Source organism: Oncorhynchus clarkii, chromosome 24 (genome assembly GCF_045791955.1).
Source record: "Oncorhynchus clarkii lewisi isolate Uvic-CL-2024 chromosome 24, UVic_Ocla_1.0, whole genome shotgun sequence".
Classification (NCBI taxonomy): domain Eukaryota; kingdom Metazoa; phylum Chordata; class Actinopteri; order Salmoniformes; family Salmonidae; genus Oncorhynchus; species Oncorhynchus clarkii.
The window spans coordinates 3956093-3974992 of record NC_092170.1 but is presented as its reverse complement, the minus strand read 5'-3'; the positions used below and the strand labels follow the sequence as shown (position 1 = coordinate 3974992).

Sequence of the window (18900 nt, the reverse complement as noted above, 5' to 3'; positions counted from 1 at the left end):
GACTTGGGTTTAAACATCACAGTCCCAGGTTAGTGCAGTGATGTACAAGGACAGTCTGATGTACATCACCTGATATACAAGGACAGGCAAAAGGCAGATGTCTCACAAGATTATACCGCATGAATTGTTTTGAATTATGAGGAAAGCATCAAAGTTAAAACTAACTTAACAGTGCTTGTATTTAAAGGGGACTTGAGGTTCTCTAGACATTTAGAATCCCTGGATGTTTGGAGCTGATTTCTACCGCTTTTAAATATCCCAGGGCTGAGAGTTAATGAATAGTTTTTCTACTTGATGTGGAGGTTACAGGGAGTGTGTGTGGATCAGCAGCCCTGATGAGCAGAGCAGCTGTCTGTGACTCTTATTTACCTTGCTTTTTAAAGGGAGCTACTACAGGGACCTTTCTTCTTTGCCTGGTCTTTAAAATTATCGTTGAAATTAAATTTTTGAAACTAGGCAAATACATTTTAATAAACATTTAGCTGAACATCACTAACTGGGGTTTTATTTTTTTCAGGTTATCATCTGATTTTTATAGAACAATCATAATTGGGCTTCTCACCTCGCCAAATATACACCCACGTACTAGTGATGCATAGCAGAATACCTCAAACCACTTCTACATCCGGTCTGATGGTTCTGCGCTTGCAGGGGACAGGCCCAACTAGCAGACCGAAACATGAACATCTCCGCTATGAGTCGGACCTGTTGCTCTGTCTGAACTAATCTATGAGGAAAAGCTTGGCAATGCATGATGTGGTAGTGTAGGTTAAAATTTGCATGTTGTGGATGGGGAAACAAAAGGAAGCAGGGGGTAAAAAAATATGGACAGTTTGAGTACACTACACAAGCTTTTCTTGTCACCTTCTTCTGACTAGGTTTCATCCCCTTTCTCTCCCTGGCCTGCTTCTTTGTTTACTACACTTTACATTTGATTAATTTAGTAGATGCTCCAGAGCAACTTACAGGAGCAATTAAGGACTTGCTCAAGAGCACATAGACAGATTTTTCACCTAGTCGGCTTGGGGAGCTACCTTTTGGTTACTGGCCCAATGTTCTTAACCGCTAGGCTACCTGCCACCCCTGTCCTAGCGAGCCCATAGGCCCTTTTGGTTTTGCAGCACACTGCTCTCCCCGGCCTGCCCGTGGGCATGGAGCGAGTTTGTACGTCTCTCGCGCATGGCTGGCTGCATGGGGGAGTGAGAGGTGTGTGTGTGTGTGTGTGGGGGAGGCTTGTTTAGATTGGGATTTTGATTGCGTCTGTGCGAGCGTGTTCATCCCCTTTTCATGCTCGCAGTCCCCCTGGAAGCATGCACAGGCTCAGTTGCTGTACCAGGTGGTCAAGATGCTGCTCCCCCTTCACACACCATGCTTTTCTGCCCATCCTCCTTCCCCCTCCTGTTTTGGCTCTGTTTACATCTTGCGGTGTGGTTCACGTGGAGGGAGGAGTGTGTGTGTGATGTCATCGAGCTACTCGCGTTCCGTTCTGTGTCACGTTCCGCCCCCTTAGCACTCTCCAACCAACACCTATAGCAACTTGCATGAGAAGATTCTGAGAGATGCTGCCTGTATGAACTCTAGCACAGAGTGTCAGAGTTGAAGTAAGAGCTGGCTAGATTGAAAGTTTCTGGTATCAGAGGGCAACATGATTAACAAAATTAGCGACTGCTAAAATATTGCAAATTATCGACACTTGTCGTCATCACCAAAAATCTAGGCTGTATTCCAAATGAAATTGCTGCTGACTGAATGTTGTCTGATCACAATATTAATAGTATATGGGACGTTAACAAGTTGGCAGTGCTATTCAGGTTGGAGTTAAGACTAGTGTGGACTCCTCGACAGCAGCTGCTCTACAAATGGGGCCGAAGGGACTTAAACTGCAGCCCCATATTCTGCTATAAATAAAGATTATGAAATGACACACCCCTACCCCTCTGGCACGAGAAGTGACACTAAAGACTTCCAGAGGAACTCTGAGATATTAATCATCTCACCAGCCCTGCGGGGTTGGTTGGCTGGGGATGCTTTATGGACTGTGGCTAGTTGGGTTAAGGCCTCGCTACGGTGGCATGCAAAGGTGGGCATCTAAGGCCTATGTGTCTGACCTGCATGTATGAGATATCTTTGGCCTCTCAACTTGCCCAGTTGCCCAAGTCTAATGGTCTGTAGTACTGACAGTCATAAACAACAATACTTGTGCTATATAAATTGAAGTTTGCTGTTAAACTTAGTCATTTTGCGGTTGATGAGCGGGGTCCCACCTTGGTGTTGGAGGACATTGACTCTGTCTGCTTCCTGTTTTATCTATAATTACTGTTACACACTCATCCTGTGTCCCAGATGTAATTACAAATGGAGGGTCCTGGAGACCGAATAATATTCAATTTCTGTCCAATTCCAATTGAGCAGATCTTTAATTGAATCAATCCAAGGACACACTTCCTGGTCATATGAGTGACTCGTTTTATATCCTGATATAAAACATCCCACACCCCACTGTAGAGACTGCACTGATTAGGTCCACCATCATCATGTATACTTGTAGACAAGGGAACCATATGGCACCCTATTCCCTATCTAGTGTGCCACTTTTGACCAGAGCCCTATGGGCCCTGGTCAAAAGTAAATCAAATCAAATGTATTTTATATAGCCCTTCGTACATCAGCTGATATCTCAAAGTGCTGTACAGAAACCCAGCCTAAAACCCCAATTGGCAAGCAATGGTCTGTCTGCGTAGCTTTGGAATTATTGCCTTCAGGTAACTCTTATCGCTAGAGATGGCCTCGTTCACTGTGCCTTACCTCAACATTAGGCGAGAGTGAAACATTTGAGGAAATTAAAATAAGTAAGTGTGTGTCTGTTGTCAGGAGATGAGTACCATCAGGTCCTCTCAAAGATTACATGACTGAGTGGGTGACATCACAGCTGATGTCAGGCAGCCTAGCAACTGCTACTGCTAAGGCTACATGTGTGACCTGATGGGACTTCCTGGAAGTGATGAAAAACAAATATCATGCTCAACGGTGCCATAGACATCATTAAATACATCTGTGTAGCCTTATAACTGTCTGTGACCATCATATGCTACATGCAACATTTATCTAGTTGGGCATATGGGCAATTTTCCTTTTGAGGTATAGGCTACTAAAAAGCCCTTAATTGACAGGGGTCCTGTTAATGCAGAATTTAGTTTTTCACCCGGGGAAAAAAAAAAAAAAAAAAGAATGGCTAAGAAATATCTTGCTGCGTTTTGTAAACACAGATCTTAAATGCTTCTTATTGTAACTTCTGTTCTGCACCGGAAACATTCTCTCAACTCTTATTTTTCCTTAAATGTTTTGTTGGTTAAAAGGGCTTTTAAGTAAGAATTTGACTAAGGTCTATTCGGTGCATGTGACAAATAAAATTTGGTAACATTAGAAATATCCTGGCCATTGGATTTGCTTTTTTATTGTAAGCTCGTTTACTTATGTGGCTGATGGCCAAATAGCTTTGCACTTCTGTTCTCATGTTTTTTATTTAATTTCGTTAAGAATCCGTTAAGAACAAATTCTTATTTTCAATGACCGCCTAACAACATTCGGCAGAATGACAGATTTTTACCTTGTCAGCTCGGGGATTTGATCTTGCAAACTTTCGGTTACTAGTCCAATACTCTAACCACTAGGCTACCTGCCGCCCCTGATGAAAACGAAGCTATTTTCTGCCGAATGTTTTCCACTAATGTATTTTCTGTTAAGGGAAAAGTATAGTTGCACGTCCCTAATCACTCTATCGAAGCAACAACAAAAAACGCAGGTGAAATGGTTTAATAGAATATAAAATGCAGGTGAAATGGTTTAATAGCATATAAAATGCAGGTGAAATGGCTTAATAGAATATAAAATGCAGGTGAAATGGCTTAATAAAATATAAAATGCAGGTGAAATGGCTTAATAAAATGCAGGTGAAATGGCTTAATAAAATGCAGGTGAAATGGCTTAATAAAATGCAGGTGAAATGGCTTATTAAAATGCAGGTGAAATGGCTTAATAAAATGCAGGTGAAATGGCTTAATAAAATGCAGGTGAAATGGCTTAATAAAATGCAGGTGAAATGGCTTAATAAAATGCAGGTGAAATGGCTTAATAAAATGCAGGTGAAATGGCTTAATAAAATGCAGGTGAAATGGCTTAATAAAATGCAGGTGAAATGGCTTAATAAAATGCAGGTGAAATGGCTTAATAAAATGCAAGTGAAATGGCTTAATAAAATGCAAGTGAAATGGCTTAATAAAATGCAAGTGAAATGGCTTAATAAAATGCAAGTGAAATGGCTTAATAAAATGCAAGTGAAATGGCTTAATAAAATGCAAGTGAAATGGCTTAATAAAATGCAAGTGAAATGGCTTAATAAAATGCAAGTGAAATGGCTTAATAAAATGCAAGTGAAATGGCTTAATAAAATGCAAGTGAAATGGCTTAATAAAATGCAAGTGAAATGGCTTAATAAAATGCAAGTGAAATGGCTTAATAAAATGCAAGTGAAATGGCTTAATAAAATGCAAGTGAAATGGCTTAATAAAATGCAAGTGAAATGGCTTAATAAAATGCAAGTGAAATGGCTTAATAAAATGCAAGTGAAATGGCTTAATAAAATGCAAGTGAAATGGCTTAATAAAATGCAAGTGAAATGGCTTAATAAAATGCAAGTGAAATGGCTTAATAAAATGCAAGTGAAATGGCTTAATAAAATGCAAGTGAAATGGCTTAATAAAATGCAAGTGAAATGGCTTAATAAAATGCAAGTGAAATGGCTTAATAAAATGCAAGTGAAATGGCTTAATAAAATGCAAGTGAAATGGCTTAATAAAATGCAAGTGAAATGGCTTAATAAAATGCAAGTGAAATGGCTTAATAAAATGCAAGTGAAATGGCTTAATAAAATGCAAGTGAAATGGCTTAATAAAATGCAAGTGAAATGGCTTAATAAAATGCAAGTGAAATGGCTTAATAAAATGCAAGTGAAATGGCTTAATAAAATGCAAGTGAAATGGCTTAATAAAATGCAAGTGAAATGGCTTAATAAAATGCAAGTGAAATGGCTTAATAAAATGCAAGTGAAATGGCTTAATAAAATGCAAGTGAAATGGCTTAATAAAATGCAAGTGAAATGGCTTAATAAAATGCAAGTGAAATGGCTTAATAAAATGCAAGTGAAATGGCTTAATAAAATGCAAGTGAAATGGCTTAATAAAATGCAAGTGAAATGGCTTAATAAAATGCAAGTGAAATGGCTTAATAAAATGCAAGTGAAATGGCTTAATAAAATGCAAGTGAAATGGCTTAATAAAATGCAAGTGAAATGGCTTAATAAAATGCAAGTGAAATGGCTTAATAAAATGCAAGTGAAATGGCTTAATAAAATGCAAGTGAAATGGCTTAATAAAATGCAAGTGAAATGGCTTAATAAAATGCAAGTGAAATGGCTTAATAAAATGCAAGTGAAATGGCTTAATAAAATGCAAGTGAAATGGCTTAATAAAACGCAAGTGAAATGGCTTAATAAAATATAAAACGCAGGTGAAATGGCTTAATAAAATATAAAACGCAGGTGAAATGGTTTAAAATGCAGATAAAAACATGATTTTAATGTATGGTCTGCGTTTTGGAAATGTAGGGTTGCACATTTTGGGGAATAATCAGAGGTGGAAACTTTCCGTGGAAATTAACGATATTATATGCATATTAATTAAATTTAAATGTAGATGTTTTTTTTGCATTGGATATATTTACCATATCATATGGAGACAGAAACATAAACCTTTATACTTGTATGTAATTAATTATTTTTGGAATTGGGGGGGGGGGTAAATTTTTTAAATTTAGGAAAATCCTCGTTCCGATCTCCTAACCCACAATATGTAAATGTACAGAAGAGGTTGCTGATGGTTTATGTTTAGACCAGCATTGCTTAGCAATATAATCTTGCTATGCTTGCTATGCTTATCTCAGGGATTTACCTAAAATGACACTTAAGTTGCAACTTATTCTGTTTAGGTTTATTAGATGCTAATTGAACACTTTATTCGTGGGATACTCCTTAGAATTTCTAGAATTGTGAGATTCTACGTACAGTTGGGATTTTATTTTTGTTTTACCTCTTGTTTGAGGTCGAAAGTGCATAGTTCTGGCATCGGCCAGTTTATTTTTTATTTTTTCCTCTCCAATTTGTTGAGGGGGGGGGGGGGGGGTGTGTCAGTGGTCAGTTGGATACTGCTCGGGTGTAGGTGCTACATAAACTGATCGTGATGGTTTGGTGCCCCGTTTTCTCTCCAATTTTGGATCCAGTTGTTAGTAATTAGTATCTTGTCTCATTGCTACAACTCCCGTACGGGCTCGGGAGAGACGAAGGTCTAAACCATGCGTCCTCCTCCGAAACACAACCTTCTTCTTAACACAGCGCGCCTCCAACCCGACCAATGTGTCGGCGGAAACACCGTTGGTTGGCTGCCTGGCTACCCCGGACAATTGTGCGTCGCCCCCACGAACCTCCCGGTCGCGGCCGGCTGCGACAGAGCCTGGGCGCGAACCCAGAGTCTCTGGTGGCACAGCTAGCACTGCACTGCAGTGCCCTAGACCACTGTGCCTCCCGGGAGGCCCCTCACTTACCTTTTTTGAGTTACATGTTATGCAGGCCACCATTGGAACTACAAATGAGAGGATGGCGGGGCTTACATTTACTTCCGGGAATGTCAAGGGTTTAAATTATCCAATTATGAGAGGCAAGGTCCTAGCCCACTTGAGCAGCAGTCTGATATTATATATTTGCAAGAAGCCCATCTGAAAAAGTATTCTCATAGCAGACTTAAATATAGGTGGGTGGGGCAAGTGTATCACTAAATTCTCCGCCAAAACGAGAGGCACAGTGATTCTGGTACGGAAAGGAATTCCCTTTCTACTTAAAACTACTATTGCTGATAAAGAGGGTCGTTATGTGATCGTAATAGGAGAGATCCACTCTACTTCTGTAACTCTACTAAATATCTATGGGTCAAACAGTCCTTGCCCTGATTCCAGATATCTCCCATACTAACTTGGTCATTGAGGGGGACCTTAACTGTGCTAGACCAATATTTGGATAGATTCTCTACCTGGGGTACCCCTACCTCCTATTCAAGTGAATTCTTGAATACCTACATTAAAAAAAATCAAACCTATTTGATATATGGAGGATCTCTAAACCTACGGGTAGGGAATACTCCTTTTACTCTCATGTTCGCAATGTTTACACTCGAATTGACTACTTTTTGGTTGACGTGAAATTACTCCCCTATACCTGTAATGTGAGGAATCATGACATTATAATCTCTGACCACAGTCCACTCACCTTCTCCCTGAGATTGGGTGACATCGTACCAAACGAGAGGGTCTGGAGGTTGAATCCTCAGCTCCTCACAGAACCAACATTCTGTGAACATCTTAGACCAAATTAAATTTTTCCTTGATACCAATGACAACGGACTTCCCCAGCATTATTGTGGGAAACACTGAAGGCTTATTTGAGAGGCTCTATCATCTCCTTTCAGGCTGCCAGGAGTAGGCAAAACTGAGAAATTGGAACAACAAATTCACTTACTGGATAGTGAAAGTGCTAGCTAGCCATCCATCTATGGAGAAACATAATATTCCAATTTTAAAGAGGTAATTTATCAGGTTCTCACAGCTAAAATTGCTAAATCTTTTCTCTATGCCAAGCAAATATATTTTGAGTTTGGTGACAAACCACACAAATTACTCGCCAGACAACTTAGAAAACATGTGAGTGACCGACTGATTCACAATGTTAAATCTGTATCTGGGGAATTACTCTCTTCCCCCAAAGACATCAATGACAGATTCCGTAAGTTTTACGAGACTCTATATACACATCTAAAGCGGATCCTAACCCCTAATTATGCAAAAAATTTTGAGGGACTGTAATCTCCCTGCCCTGAACCAGGAAGATTCCAACTTCCTGAATAAGGAAATATCTCTTGGAGAAATTTGCGAAACAATTAAATCTCTACAGAGTGGCAAGACCCCGGGCCCAGATGGATACCCTGGTGAAGTCTATAAAACATTCAGAAACATGCTCTCTCCCTACCTGCACAAAATGTTGTTTCAGGCCAGTGAGGATGGAACTCTCCCACCTACTTTGGATGAGGCGTTCATTACAGTTATACATAAGAAGGGTAAAGATCCGGAAGAGGTAGGGTCATATAGACCAATATCTCTCCTTAATACAGGCTAAAATATTTGTGCAAAAACTCTGGCTAACAGGCTTAGCATTTTAATGGGCAAATTGGTCCATTCGGACTAGACCGGCTTTATCTCTGAAGAATACGTTTCTGTTAATCTCAGGCGCCTCTTCAACATTATGTATTCGTAGGGGTCACCTAACATGGACCTTGCCGTTATATCTCTTGATGCCGAAAAGGCCTTTGACCAAGTTGAGTGGTCCTATCTATTCAAGGTCCTACAGAAATGTAATATTGGAGATGGGTTCATAATTTGGATCCAGCTTTTATATAGGAACCCCTGTGCGAGAATACTCACTAACCAATTATTGTCGCCCCGATTGAACCTTTTCAGAGGGACAAGGCAGGGTTATGCGCTGTTGCCTATGCTCTTTGCTCTAATTATTGAACATCTTGCTCAGGTGATCAGATCTCATGCAGCAATACACGGCTATAATACTAAAGATAGTCTAAATAAGATTTCACTATATGCAGGTGACATTCTCCTCTATGTAACAGAACCCCAGGCTAGTATCCCAGCTATTCTTGATGTGATTAATTTGTTTGGTACCTTCTCGGGATACAGAATAAATTGGAACGAGTGAATTAATGCCCATATGTTTGCAAAACACCTCTTGGCTAGAACATCTTCCAGTTATGTTCAGAAAAAAAAGCACTTGGCCAGATTATGCATCTTTGCATTCTTCACATGTGATTTGTCACAGTATTTGCAAATGTACACAGCTTTTCCTTCTACATTAACTGCAGTAAAATGTCTCCACACATCTGACAGTGCCCGTGGCATTTTCCTTTAAGGATTATAATTTTTTTTGTTAAAAAATCAAACAATTCCATGCACAGATAAATCGTTAAGCAGTTAGATTAAACAACTCCTTTGTAAAATAGATGTTTTAAAATGAAATGTATGGAAACAGGTAAATTAACACTCCTCAGTTAGCAGGCTCAAGCAAGCTAAAACCCACATGGTAGTACAAACTAACAAGTTAGAAATTATTTAAACACACTTCGCTGACTTGTGGTTTTGGCGGCACCGTCTGTTACTCAGCTTTGAGTTGGACAGTTTCAAATTGAGAATGTCTAGCATTCTGACTGAGCCTTCTCCATCCGCTTTAGGCAGCAAATCTGGAAAGCATAGAGAAACGAAATGACTGAAACCCAACTGGAATGAGTAAGCAGCCAGGCGAATGTGAGATTGGACTGCCGTTATTGTCAAGGGGACTAAACTCTGTCCTTGTTTTTGAGTAGTTTCAGTATGGGATGACTGAAGTGTAGAGCTAGGCCTGAACATTGTGGTTTGGGTGGAGCCTTTTGAATTCTGAATCTGTTATTCACTCATCACTTTGACCTGTAAAAAAATAATACATTCATTCTCTTATTCAGTTGAAGTATTTCAGAAAACATTTTGGCCATATTTCATGTGTTTCTTGTATTTTCCCTCCATAGGAAGGAGCATTTGGAGGGTTTGGCACAGTCAGTGAACACCGACGAAAACAGAGTCCGCCAAGGACGTTGGCAGGTGAGATGATTTTATTTATGTACACTGCATGACCAAAAGTATGGGGACACCTGCTCGTCCATCTCATTCCAAAATAATGGCCATTGATATGGAGTTGGTTTCCCATTTGCTGCTATAACAGCCTCCACTCTTCTGGGAAGGCTTTCCACTAGATGTTGGAACATTGCTGCAGGGACTTGCTCTCATTCAGCCACGAGCATTAGTGAAGGGCACTGCTGGGTGATTAGGCCTGGTTTGTCGATCGGTGTGGAAGAACTTGACTGGCCTGCAAAGAGCATGACCTCAACCCCATCGAACGCCTTTGGGATTAATTGGAACGCCGAATGCGAGCCAGGCCTAATCGCCCAACATCCGTGCCCGGCCTCACTAATGCTCTTGTGGCTGAATGGAAGCAAGTCACTGCAGCAATATTCCAACATCTAGTAGAAGGTGTTCACATAGTTTTGTGTGTGTGTGTGTGTGTGTGTGTGTGTACACACACACAATCACAATCAATATCTCGTTCTCTTAGAAGTAGTGTTTTGTAGCCCCACTTATTTGAAACCCATTCTGTTTCTCTGTTTTATACCAGTTACTCCCACGCAGGAGAAGAAGCCCAGAGGCCGACCCCCACGAGCCCTGACTGCACAGAAAGGGGGCGCAGGCGCCGGCCCTTCCCCTTCGTCTGTCTTGGGGAAACCTGAGGGCCAGGAACGGCTTGCGGAGAAGGCCAAGCGGCTGCCCGGGAGGCCGCCTGGCTCCGGAGAGAAGAGGAGAGGCCGTCCTCCAGCCTCTGTCACACAGAGGAGTTGGGAGGCCCGCAGCCATGCAGCCAACAACAATGACAGCAGGCAGGTGGGGCAGGAGCACGCCTCCACAGCTGCACACCGCAAGGTAAGGGCCGAGGACGGGAAGGAGAGGAAGGCCACAAAGAGAACGCCTCTGGGCTCCGTGCAGCACGACACAGAGGCCAAGCCTCTCAAAGCGAGCCGCGTGTCCAAGGTGACCAAACTGAAGCGGCTGCGCGAGGTCAAACTGAGCCCGCTCAAGTCGCGGCTCAAGGCCATCGCCAGGAAATGTTTGCCGGTGTCCGGCGTGCCTCGGCGCAGACGAGGACGGCCTCCCTCTGTCGAGCGCCGCAAAGCCGAGGCAGCCGCCGCTGTTGCCCAGGCCTCTGGTTCAGATGAAACCAAACAAAAGGCTTTCAGGGTCCGCCGGGACACGTATAGGGACCCCCACACTCCTCAACAGCAGTCTAAGCTAAGGGTGCCCCACGTTGCTGAGGACGACGACAGCCCCGACGTCCACAGCTCCTCCCCGCCCTCCAGCCCGCTTGCCGAATCCTCTCCTTCCAAGCTGGGCAGGCCACTGAACCTGAGAACCAGCCCTCGCCACGTTAACCCCGTACGGATCGTTCCCCCCTCCAAACGCACTGACACCACAATCGCCAAGCAGCTGCTGCAGCGCGCTAAGAAAGGTGCGCAGAAAAAGAAACTGTTAGAGAAGGAGGCGGTGGCCATAGAAAGCCAGGGGGGGGCAGGCATGGAGGCCGGCATCCGGAAGAGGAGGAGAACGCAGCTGAAGAACATCAGGCAGTTCATCATGCCCGTGGTGAGCACCGTCTCACTGCGCATCATCAAAACCCCAAAGCGCTTCATCGAGGACGAGGGCAGCTTCGGGGCCCCTCACCCCCACATGAAGATGGCACGGTTTGATGCTGTCCCGCACCCTGTCGCTGCCCCCCAGCCTGCCTTGGCCTCCTCCCCCATGCGGGCGTCTACAGCTGCAGTTGCTACCGCCGCTGCTACAGCCGTGACCGCAGCTCCGGTTGACACCATCCCTCCCCCCGCCACCATCGCAGCCAGCAGTGCTACGGCCATGGCAGCCAGTCTGCTCAACAACCGCTGCAACAACGGCACCAGCAACGGGCGCTTCAGCAGCAGCGCTGCCTCGTGTGGCTCCAGCGCCATGTCCCAGCACTCCTCCCAGCTCTCGTCGGGCGAGTCGTCCCGCTCCAGCAGCCCCAGCCTGGACGACTCGTCGTGCGACTCCCAGGCTTCGGAGGGCACTCAGGCCCTGTCCGAGCGAGACCACTCCCCGTCCTCCCAGGGAGAGAGGGAGGGGGACTTGCTGCACACCTCCAGGCCGCTGTCGGAGCCCGAGCCGGAGCAGCGGGTGCTGATTGAGAGGGGCCGGCGGGGCCGCAGAGGCCATGGTGTGGGCAGGGGCAGCCTTGGGGCAAGGGGAAGAGGCAGCCTGGCCACCGGAGGGAAGAAGGCCATCATCAGTCCAGCCACAGGAGTGTTGATGTCCAACTCTCAACAGGCTGCCTCCACCGCCTCCTCTTCCCCCCCACCTCCCCCTCTCCTTAGTCCCCCGCTGCAGGCCCAGTCAGGCTCCATTACGGCGGAGCATCACCCCCACTCCCCTTGGATCCTGCCCCACCCGTTTCGCCAAGGCCCGTCATTGGTGCTCTCCAGCCTGCAGGACAAGCGAAGGTCCATCTTGAGAGAGCCCACCTTCCGCTGGACATCACGGTCTCGCACCGAACAGCAGTACTTCTCCTCCGCTAAGTACGCCAAGGAGGGCCTTATCCGCAAGCCCATCTTTGACAATTTCCGCCCTCCCCCTCTCACGGCCCAAGACGTAGGTCTAATGCCCCATGGTGCCGGAGGGGTTGCTCCAGCGGGGTACCCCGCGCCAGGCGGTGGGTCCGGAGCGGGCACCCGTCTGTTCTCCCCACTGCACCACCACCACCACCAGCACCCCTCGTCCCGCTTCGAGTCACCGCTCCAGAAGCGCAGCCCGCTGCTGCGCGCCCCACGCTTTACTCCCAGCGAGGCGCACTCGCGCATCTTTGAGTCGGTCACCTTGCAGTCGTCATCGGGGAGCAGCCCGGGATCGCTGTCTCCCCTCCAGTCCTCCCCCAAGTCGGGCCGGTCGGTGAGACGCAGGAGGAGGAAGACCCTGGGACCCCTGCGTGGTCAGCCCCGGTCTCCCTCACACTCCATGACCACGCGGAGCAGCCAGCCAGGGGCCCCGTCAGGAAAGGCCCCCTCTGAACTGTGTCTGCTGACAGGCTCTGTCTCCACTGGTGCCAGCAGCACCTGTAGCTCCTCCAGCTCTCTGCCCACTAGTGCCTTAACGCCTGCTCCTTTCACTACCTTCTCACCGGGCTCCCTGGGCCTCTCCTCACATGGGCCTTCCTCCTCTGACGGACACAGAGCAGCCGGGAGCCTTGGTGGTGGTACAGGTGGCAACTCCGCCTCTTCCTCCTCTTCCCAACTCTTCCCCCTCTTCACTTCCAGCCCCCAGGAGACGGGCCGCGGTGCCGGGAAAAGGGGGAGAGAGAGGAGCACCTTGGTTTCCCGGGACTCGGCTCCAGTCAAGGAGCTGGAAAGGGAGACTGAGAAAAGCAGAGAGCGTGAGAAAGAGAACAAAAGGGAAGGTAGAAAAGATTGGGAGAGGAGAGGGAAGGCGACCACTCCAGATGCCTCTCCTAATACGACCCCCAGCCTGTTTGCCGTGGAGGGGAGGGACGGGGAGGAGTCTCTGACCTCCGTTGCTCCTAAAAAGACACCTGGGAGGAAGAAGTCTGTGTCCGTGGACTCGGGTACAGAGGCAGCACCTGTAGAAAGGGCTGCAGTCCACTCCTCTATTCCCCTTATCTTGACCAAGGGCCGCGCCTCCAAAAAGACCCGGCCTTCGGAGAGGGGGCCAGAGGCTGAGCCTGGGGAGAAGGAGAAAACAAGTGCCCCTGCCCAGCAGACAGGCCTTCCCCTGGGGCAGACTGGCAGCAAGAAGCCCCCGGCGGTCCCATCCTTGGGCTCCATGCTGGCGCACGCCGAGAAGCTGCCTGTGGCCGACAAGCGGGTGGCAGGCCTGCTGAAGAAGGCCAAAGCGCAGTTGTTCAAGATCGAGAAGAGCAAGTCGCTGAAGTCTCCAGACCATCCTAAAGTTCAGGTTAGTTCCCCTCTTTCTCCCCCTGTTCCTCTCCCCTTCGCTGACTATGCTATTTCGGTTGGTTTATTTTGTCTCATCGCTGTCTCAACATAACCACGATAAAATCATTTGACATGATTCTGAGAATCTTTGCTGCCATAAATAGCATTGCGAGTGTTTTGAACACAGACTGAAACTTGATAGCTGGAATCTCCCTGAAAGGGGGTTATAGAAGGGGAATTCTGCCAAGCCACCTTGTACATTATGCAGACAGCCGTGCACAAATTCTGCTGAAGTACTCTCCTTCAGAAAACAAAGATGTGTATCTGTCGAGGGAAAAGGGCCTAGAGAAAGATGGTTTACAGATTAGAGCTGTCATGATACCTGATTTTCCACCACACAAAAATAAATTTGAAGCAGACTGAACTCTACAGTCCTTTAATAACCTGCTGTATGTAAGATATTGTATAGATGGGCAATAGCTTGGAAAATTAACGTGTCACTGGGTGATAACAGAAGGCTGTGTTTTTTGCATCAACTAAGTCTGCTTCATATTTTGTTTCCGTTCCCACGATACAACCCTATTAGTTGCCCCTTCAGAGACTGATTTATAAGAGTTAATATAGATGTATTTTTTTAAATTAAAAAGTACTTGGAAATACACAGTCCCAGAAATTGGGCACTTCAACTCGATCAAGTTAGGTTATACTGTGTTGATATCGTTGGCTTTGCTCTGCCAGAGCCAAGAGAGCGACTCTTCGGAGACGTCGGTGCGGGGGCCGCGCATCAAGCACGTGTGTCGGCGTGCCGCTGTGGCCCTGGGCCGCAACCGGGCCGTGTTCCCCGACGACATGCCCACCCTCAGTGCCTTGCCGTGGGAGGAGAGAGAAAAGATCCTGTCTTCCATGGGGAATGATGGTAAGATCCACGTTAAATGGGCACGCCCCCTTTTTGAATATTTGTAATGAAGTAGGACCCACTCGCATACTCAAATGCTCCCCGAACACATCAATGACGTCATGGCGTTTCAGGGTAAGGGCCATACCTTATTCTGTTTCATATGTTTCTGGCCTGGTAGTAGAGTGATTTTCCAATTGGGACATTTTGAGTGTCACCATAGTGTGCTGCAAATGTCTCCCCACCATAGACAAATCTTCAGTGGCGGGTTCGGAAGAGGCGGAGCCCCAGTCCCCTCCCATCAAGCCTGTGATGAGGCACACCAAGACTATCCAGGAGGGAGGGGCGGTGCCCAGGAAGGGGCGGCGGTCGCGGCGCTGCGGGCAGTGTCCTGGCTGCCAGGTCCCTGAGGACTGCGGAGTCTGCACCAACTGCCTGGACAAGCCCAAGTTCGGGGGCCGCAATATCAAGAAGCAGTGTTGCAAGTAAGTATGAGAATCCCGTTATGTTGAGTTGAGCGATTCCACAGTCTCACTCATTTAACGCCACAATATTGAATATGTGACTGACTGTATGCGTGTACGTCACAGGGTCCGAAAGTGTCAGAACTTGCAGTGGATGCCTTCTAAGATTTTTCTCCAGAAGCAAGGGAAAGGTCAGTGTCTTTAATAAAGCCTTTTTCCATAAATCCACAATGTCTTCAGTTCTCAGCGTAATTGACGGGATTGCATCATTTGTATTTTTAGGCAAAAAAGACAAGAAGAACAAACTGTCAGAAAAAAAGGAGGCGCTACACCCCGTCAAGGACCCAACAAGCGCTGAGCCTAGTCTCAAACCGGCCCCACCCCCTTTGAAGGAGGAGCCCCCTCACAAAAAGAGTGAAACCCCTCCCCCGAAGCCAGGTGAGGAGAAGCATAAACAGCCGCTGCCACAGTTGCAGTCCCCCCCAGCCGAAAATCCTACCCTCCCAAACGACCAGCCTCCCCAGACACCCAGCTGCGCCACCACCCTTGGGCAAGACCAGAAACATCTTGCAACGGCACCCACGGGTGCTGCTAGTAGGAAGGAACGAAAGCCTCAGCAGCCCACCCCTCCCTCCTCCCCTTTCTCTTCCTCACCCCAGAGCTCCCCCTCCCCACCAACACCCCAGCCCCCTCAGCAGAGGCCCCAGCCCACCCAGGGGCCTCCAAAAAAGGAGGGAGGAGGGGCTCCCAAGTCTCCACCCACAGAAGCCAAGGGGAAGCCCCAGCAGCAGTGCTTGGCCACACCCATCACAGACACAGGTAGGAGGAGCCATATTGTAATGGTTAGGATTACCCCTTTGTGAAATAGCTAGAAAATAGCTGTTTTCCATTGTATTTTCCCTTGCACACTAGTATATCCTGCTGTTAACACTATGAAATAATATAATTGCATTTCTCTGTTGAAAAGCACTGTTTTGCTCTAAATGGCATAGTAGCTATTGTTGGTACTCTTATAACCTGTGTCCCCTCAGCACCCGAAGGGAAGCAAATGAAGAAACAGACTCCTTGCTCTGTCCCGCCACAACCTAAACCCACCAAACCAAAAGAGAAGGTATGTTCTGCAGTTCCTTTTTTGTAAGGCGATGCCAAAGGCAAATGTCTATCATTGGATGGACAATAAAATGATATACAATTTATATTCCATAAGTCCCATGCATGCTCCCTTGGCCTTCATCCCTGACCCCTCTCTCATCCACTTCCCTCTCCCTAGCAGCAGAAGCCGTTAGCCACCAAACCTGAGACCAGTACTTTAAACTTGCTGAGCACTCCCTCGACTGGGGGCACCGCCAAGCAGAAAGTGCCCAGCGACGGAGTGCACAGAATCAGAGTAGATTTTAAAAAGGACCATGATGTGGAAAACGTGTGGGCCACGGGCGGCCTCAGCCTCCTCACCTCTGTGCCAATCACTCCACGGGTCGTCTGCTTCCTCTGTGCCAGCAGTGGCAACGTCGAGGTGAGTCACGAGAGCCTCTTTCTCTCTACTCCTGTGCACACCCTCTCACTCACACATAACAACAAAGGTGAGAACACGCTGGCCTTGTACCGGACAGCACCAGCGGGCCCACTTCAAGCATTCAACATATGACATATCAAAGGCTACGACTACGGTTGGACGGTATACCGATTTTTCATACCGGGGTATACTGTATTACCAAAGCAATTTTTGCAACATGGATCTTAATCAAGGAGTGGATTGATTGTCTCCGCTGTAACCAAGAAGCTTGATCTAGCCACTTAACTAGCAAGTTCGCAAACTAAATGCATAGCTAGAGCCCGAGCTGGATATAATTTATTTGGCACATCTTAGATAGTTAATTTATAGTTTATAACCGTGTAGCACGCACCCCTGCAGCCCCCCCATCGGTATGTCCAATACCTGTTTTCTAACCACATATCCTACTTTAGTACCCATTTGATTAATTTCAACCGTACTGACTGTGCTGCACTGACTGTCCTCCCTCTTATCCTCCTCCAGTTTGTCTTCTGCCAGGTGTGCTGTGAGCCCTTCCATCTCTTCTGCTTGGGGGAGACTGAGCGCCCTCTGGAGGAGCAGTGGGAGAACTGGTGTTGTCGCCGCTGTCGCTTCTGCCACACCTGTGGCCTCCAGCACCAGAAGACTAAAGTAAGGCTCTCCCTTTCAAACGATTTGAGTCTGAGTAACAAAGGCTATTAGGGATTTGGGAGTTTGAGAATACTTTATTTGGTTTATCACTATCCCTGTTTTGTCTGGCTCTATTCAATGTCTTCCACCAAGAGGTAGAGATTTACATTTTAGGCCAGGGTAATTAAGTTGCTAACTTGCTTGTCTCCACCTCTTCTTCCCCAGCAGCAACTTCTGGAGTGTGAGAAGTGCCGAAACAGCTACCACCCTGAGTGCCTGGGACCCAACCATCCCACCAGACCCACCAAGAAGAAACGGGTCTGGGTATGCATCACGTCATCCTTCCTCATCCAAGCACTAAAATGTGTATTTTTGTTTTTGTTCGTGTATATTCGGGCCAGTAGACCCAAACGTTAAGGCTAGGTGTAGGGATGAAAATTGGATACGTTTTTAGGGTAAGGTTTAGACAGTAACTGCACCCTGGAGACATTTAACGTTTATTTCATATCGACTGCCTTTTGTTTAGCCATATTCATTTGTCATGAATTGTCTCTCCTCTGTGCCCTTGTTGTGTCCAGATCTGCACCAAGTGTGTGCGCTGTAAGAGTTGTGGAGCCACAAAACCTGGGAAGGCCTGGGACGCCCAGTGGTCACATGACTTCTCCCGATGTCATGACTGTGCCAAACTCTTTGCTAAAGGTAACTCACAAGCAGGACTATAAATTAAGAGTTTATATTAAAAAATAAAAAGTTAAGAGCACACGTTTCTTGTTGGCAAAGTCCAGGTAGCCCGGTCAGTCATTCTAGTTTTAGTCCCTAATGAACACGACCCTGGCATCTGTCTCAGTACTATGAAAAGAGTTAGGTTTTGGGGGGAGTGTGTGTGTGTGTGGTAGCTTTCTATGACACAATGACTTGTGTTTTCCAGGTAACTTCTGCCCCCTTTGCGATAAGTGCTATGATGACGACGACTACGACAGCAAGATGATGCAGTGTGGGAGATGCGACCACTGGGTCCACTCCAAGTGTGAGAACCTCACAGGTTAGCGGGCGCTCTTGTTTCACAACTCGACTCACTGGAAACAATGTCATCTTTCAGTCTGTCTGTTTCTCAACACCTCTCCTGTTATGAAGCAATACAGATTTGAACTCTGCACCATTCTTTCTTTTGGCTGCTGTATGTTCACTACTTAAATGTGTTAATCAATTTCAACTTCTGTTGATATACCCAAAAACACTTGTAAAATGTCTTTCCATAGTAATTTACTTCGCATGGACCCGTTGTCAACACTTTTGATACGGAGAATCGACCGATAACCAACCGATAAATGAGTATAAAGTCAACCTCCCCCTCTACTCCCTTGTCTCCCACTACTAGACGAGATGTATGAGTTGCTGTCCAATCTGCCAGAGAGCGTGGCCTACACCTGCACCAGCTGTACGAAGCGTCAGCCGGCTGAGTGGAGGACGGCCTTGGAGAAGGAGCTGCAGGGCTTGGTGCGCCGGGTCCTCACCGCGCTGCTCAACTCCCGCACCTCCACACACCTGCTCCGCTACAGACAGGTGAGGAGAGGGGATATCTGTGAGAAGGGGATTGGTTGGGAAAGACTTAAAGCTCTGGCTGTTTGGTAGAACCTGGCCAAGTTTTTCCTGCTCATG

At 46.6% G+C, this 18900-nt stretch overlaps 1 protein-coding gene across 4 annotated transcripts in view; it reads left to right on the top strand.

Moving 5' to 3' along the window:
• The window catches only part of LOC139383158 (histone-lysine N-methyltransferase 2A-like), a 42620-nt gene that overhangs the window by 3832 nt on the left and 19888 nt on the right, over positions 1–18900 (top strand). For 2 of the 4 annotated variants that reach the window (XM_071127526.1, XM_071127523.1), the window contains exons 2-14: positions 9726–9798; positions 10370–13740; positions 14460–14637; positions 14867–15101; positions 15207–15271; positions 15363–15899; positions 16112–16191; positions 16351–16593; positions 17116–17262; positions 17467–17565; positions 17820–17940; positions 18170–18283; positions 18620–18804. In XM_071127526.1, the coding sequence (XP_070983627.1) occupies positions 9726–9798; positions 10370–13740; positions 14460–14637; positions 14867–15101; positions 15207–15271; positions 15363–15899; positions 16112–16191; positions 16351–16593; positions 17116–17262; positions 17467–17565; positions 17820–17940; positions 18170–18283; positions 18620–18804 (5448 nt within the window). The remainder of the gene's footprint in view (positions 1–9725; positions 9799–10369; positions 13741–14459; positions 14638–14866; positions 15102–15206; positions 15272–15362; positions 15900–16111; positions 16192–16350; positions 16594–17115; positions 17263–17466; positions 17566–17819; positions 17941–18169; positions 18284–18619; positions 18805–18900) is intronic. The other 2 variants (XM_071127525.1, XM_071127524.1) reach the window with 2 other exon arrangements.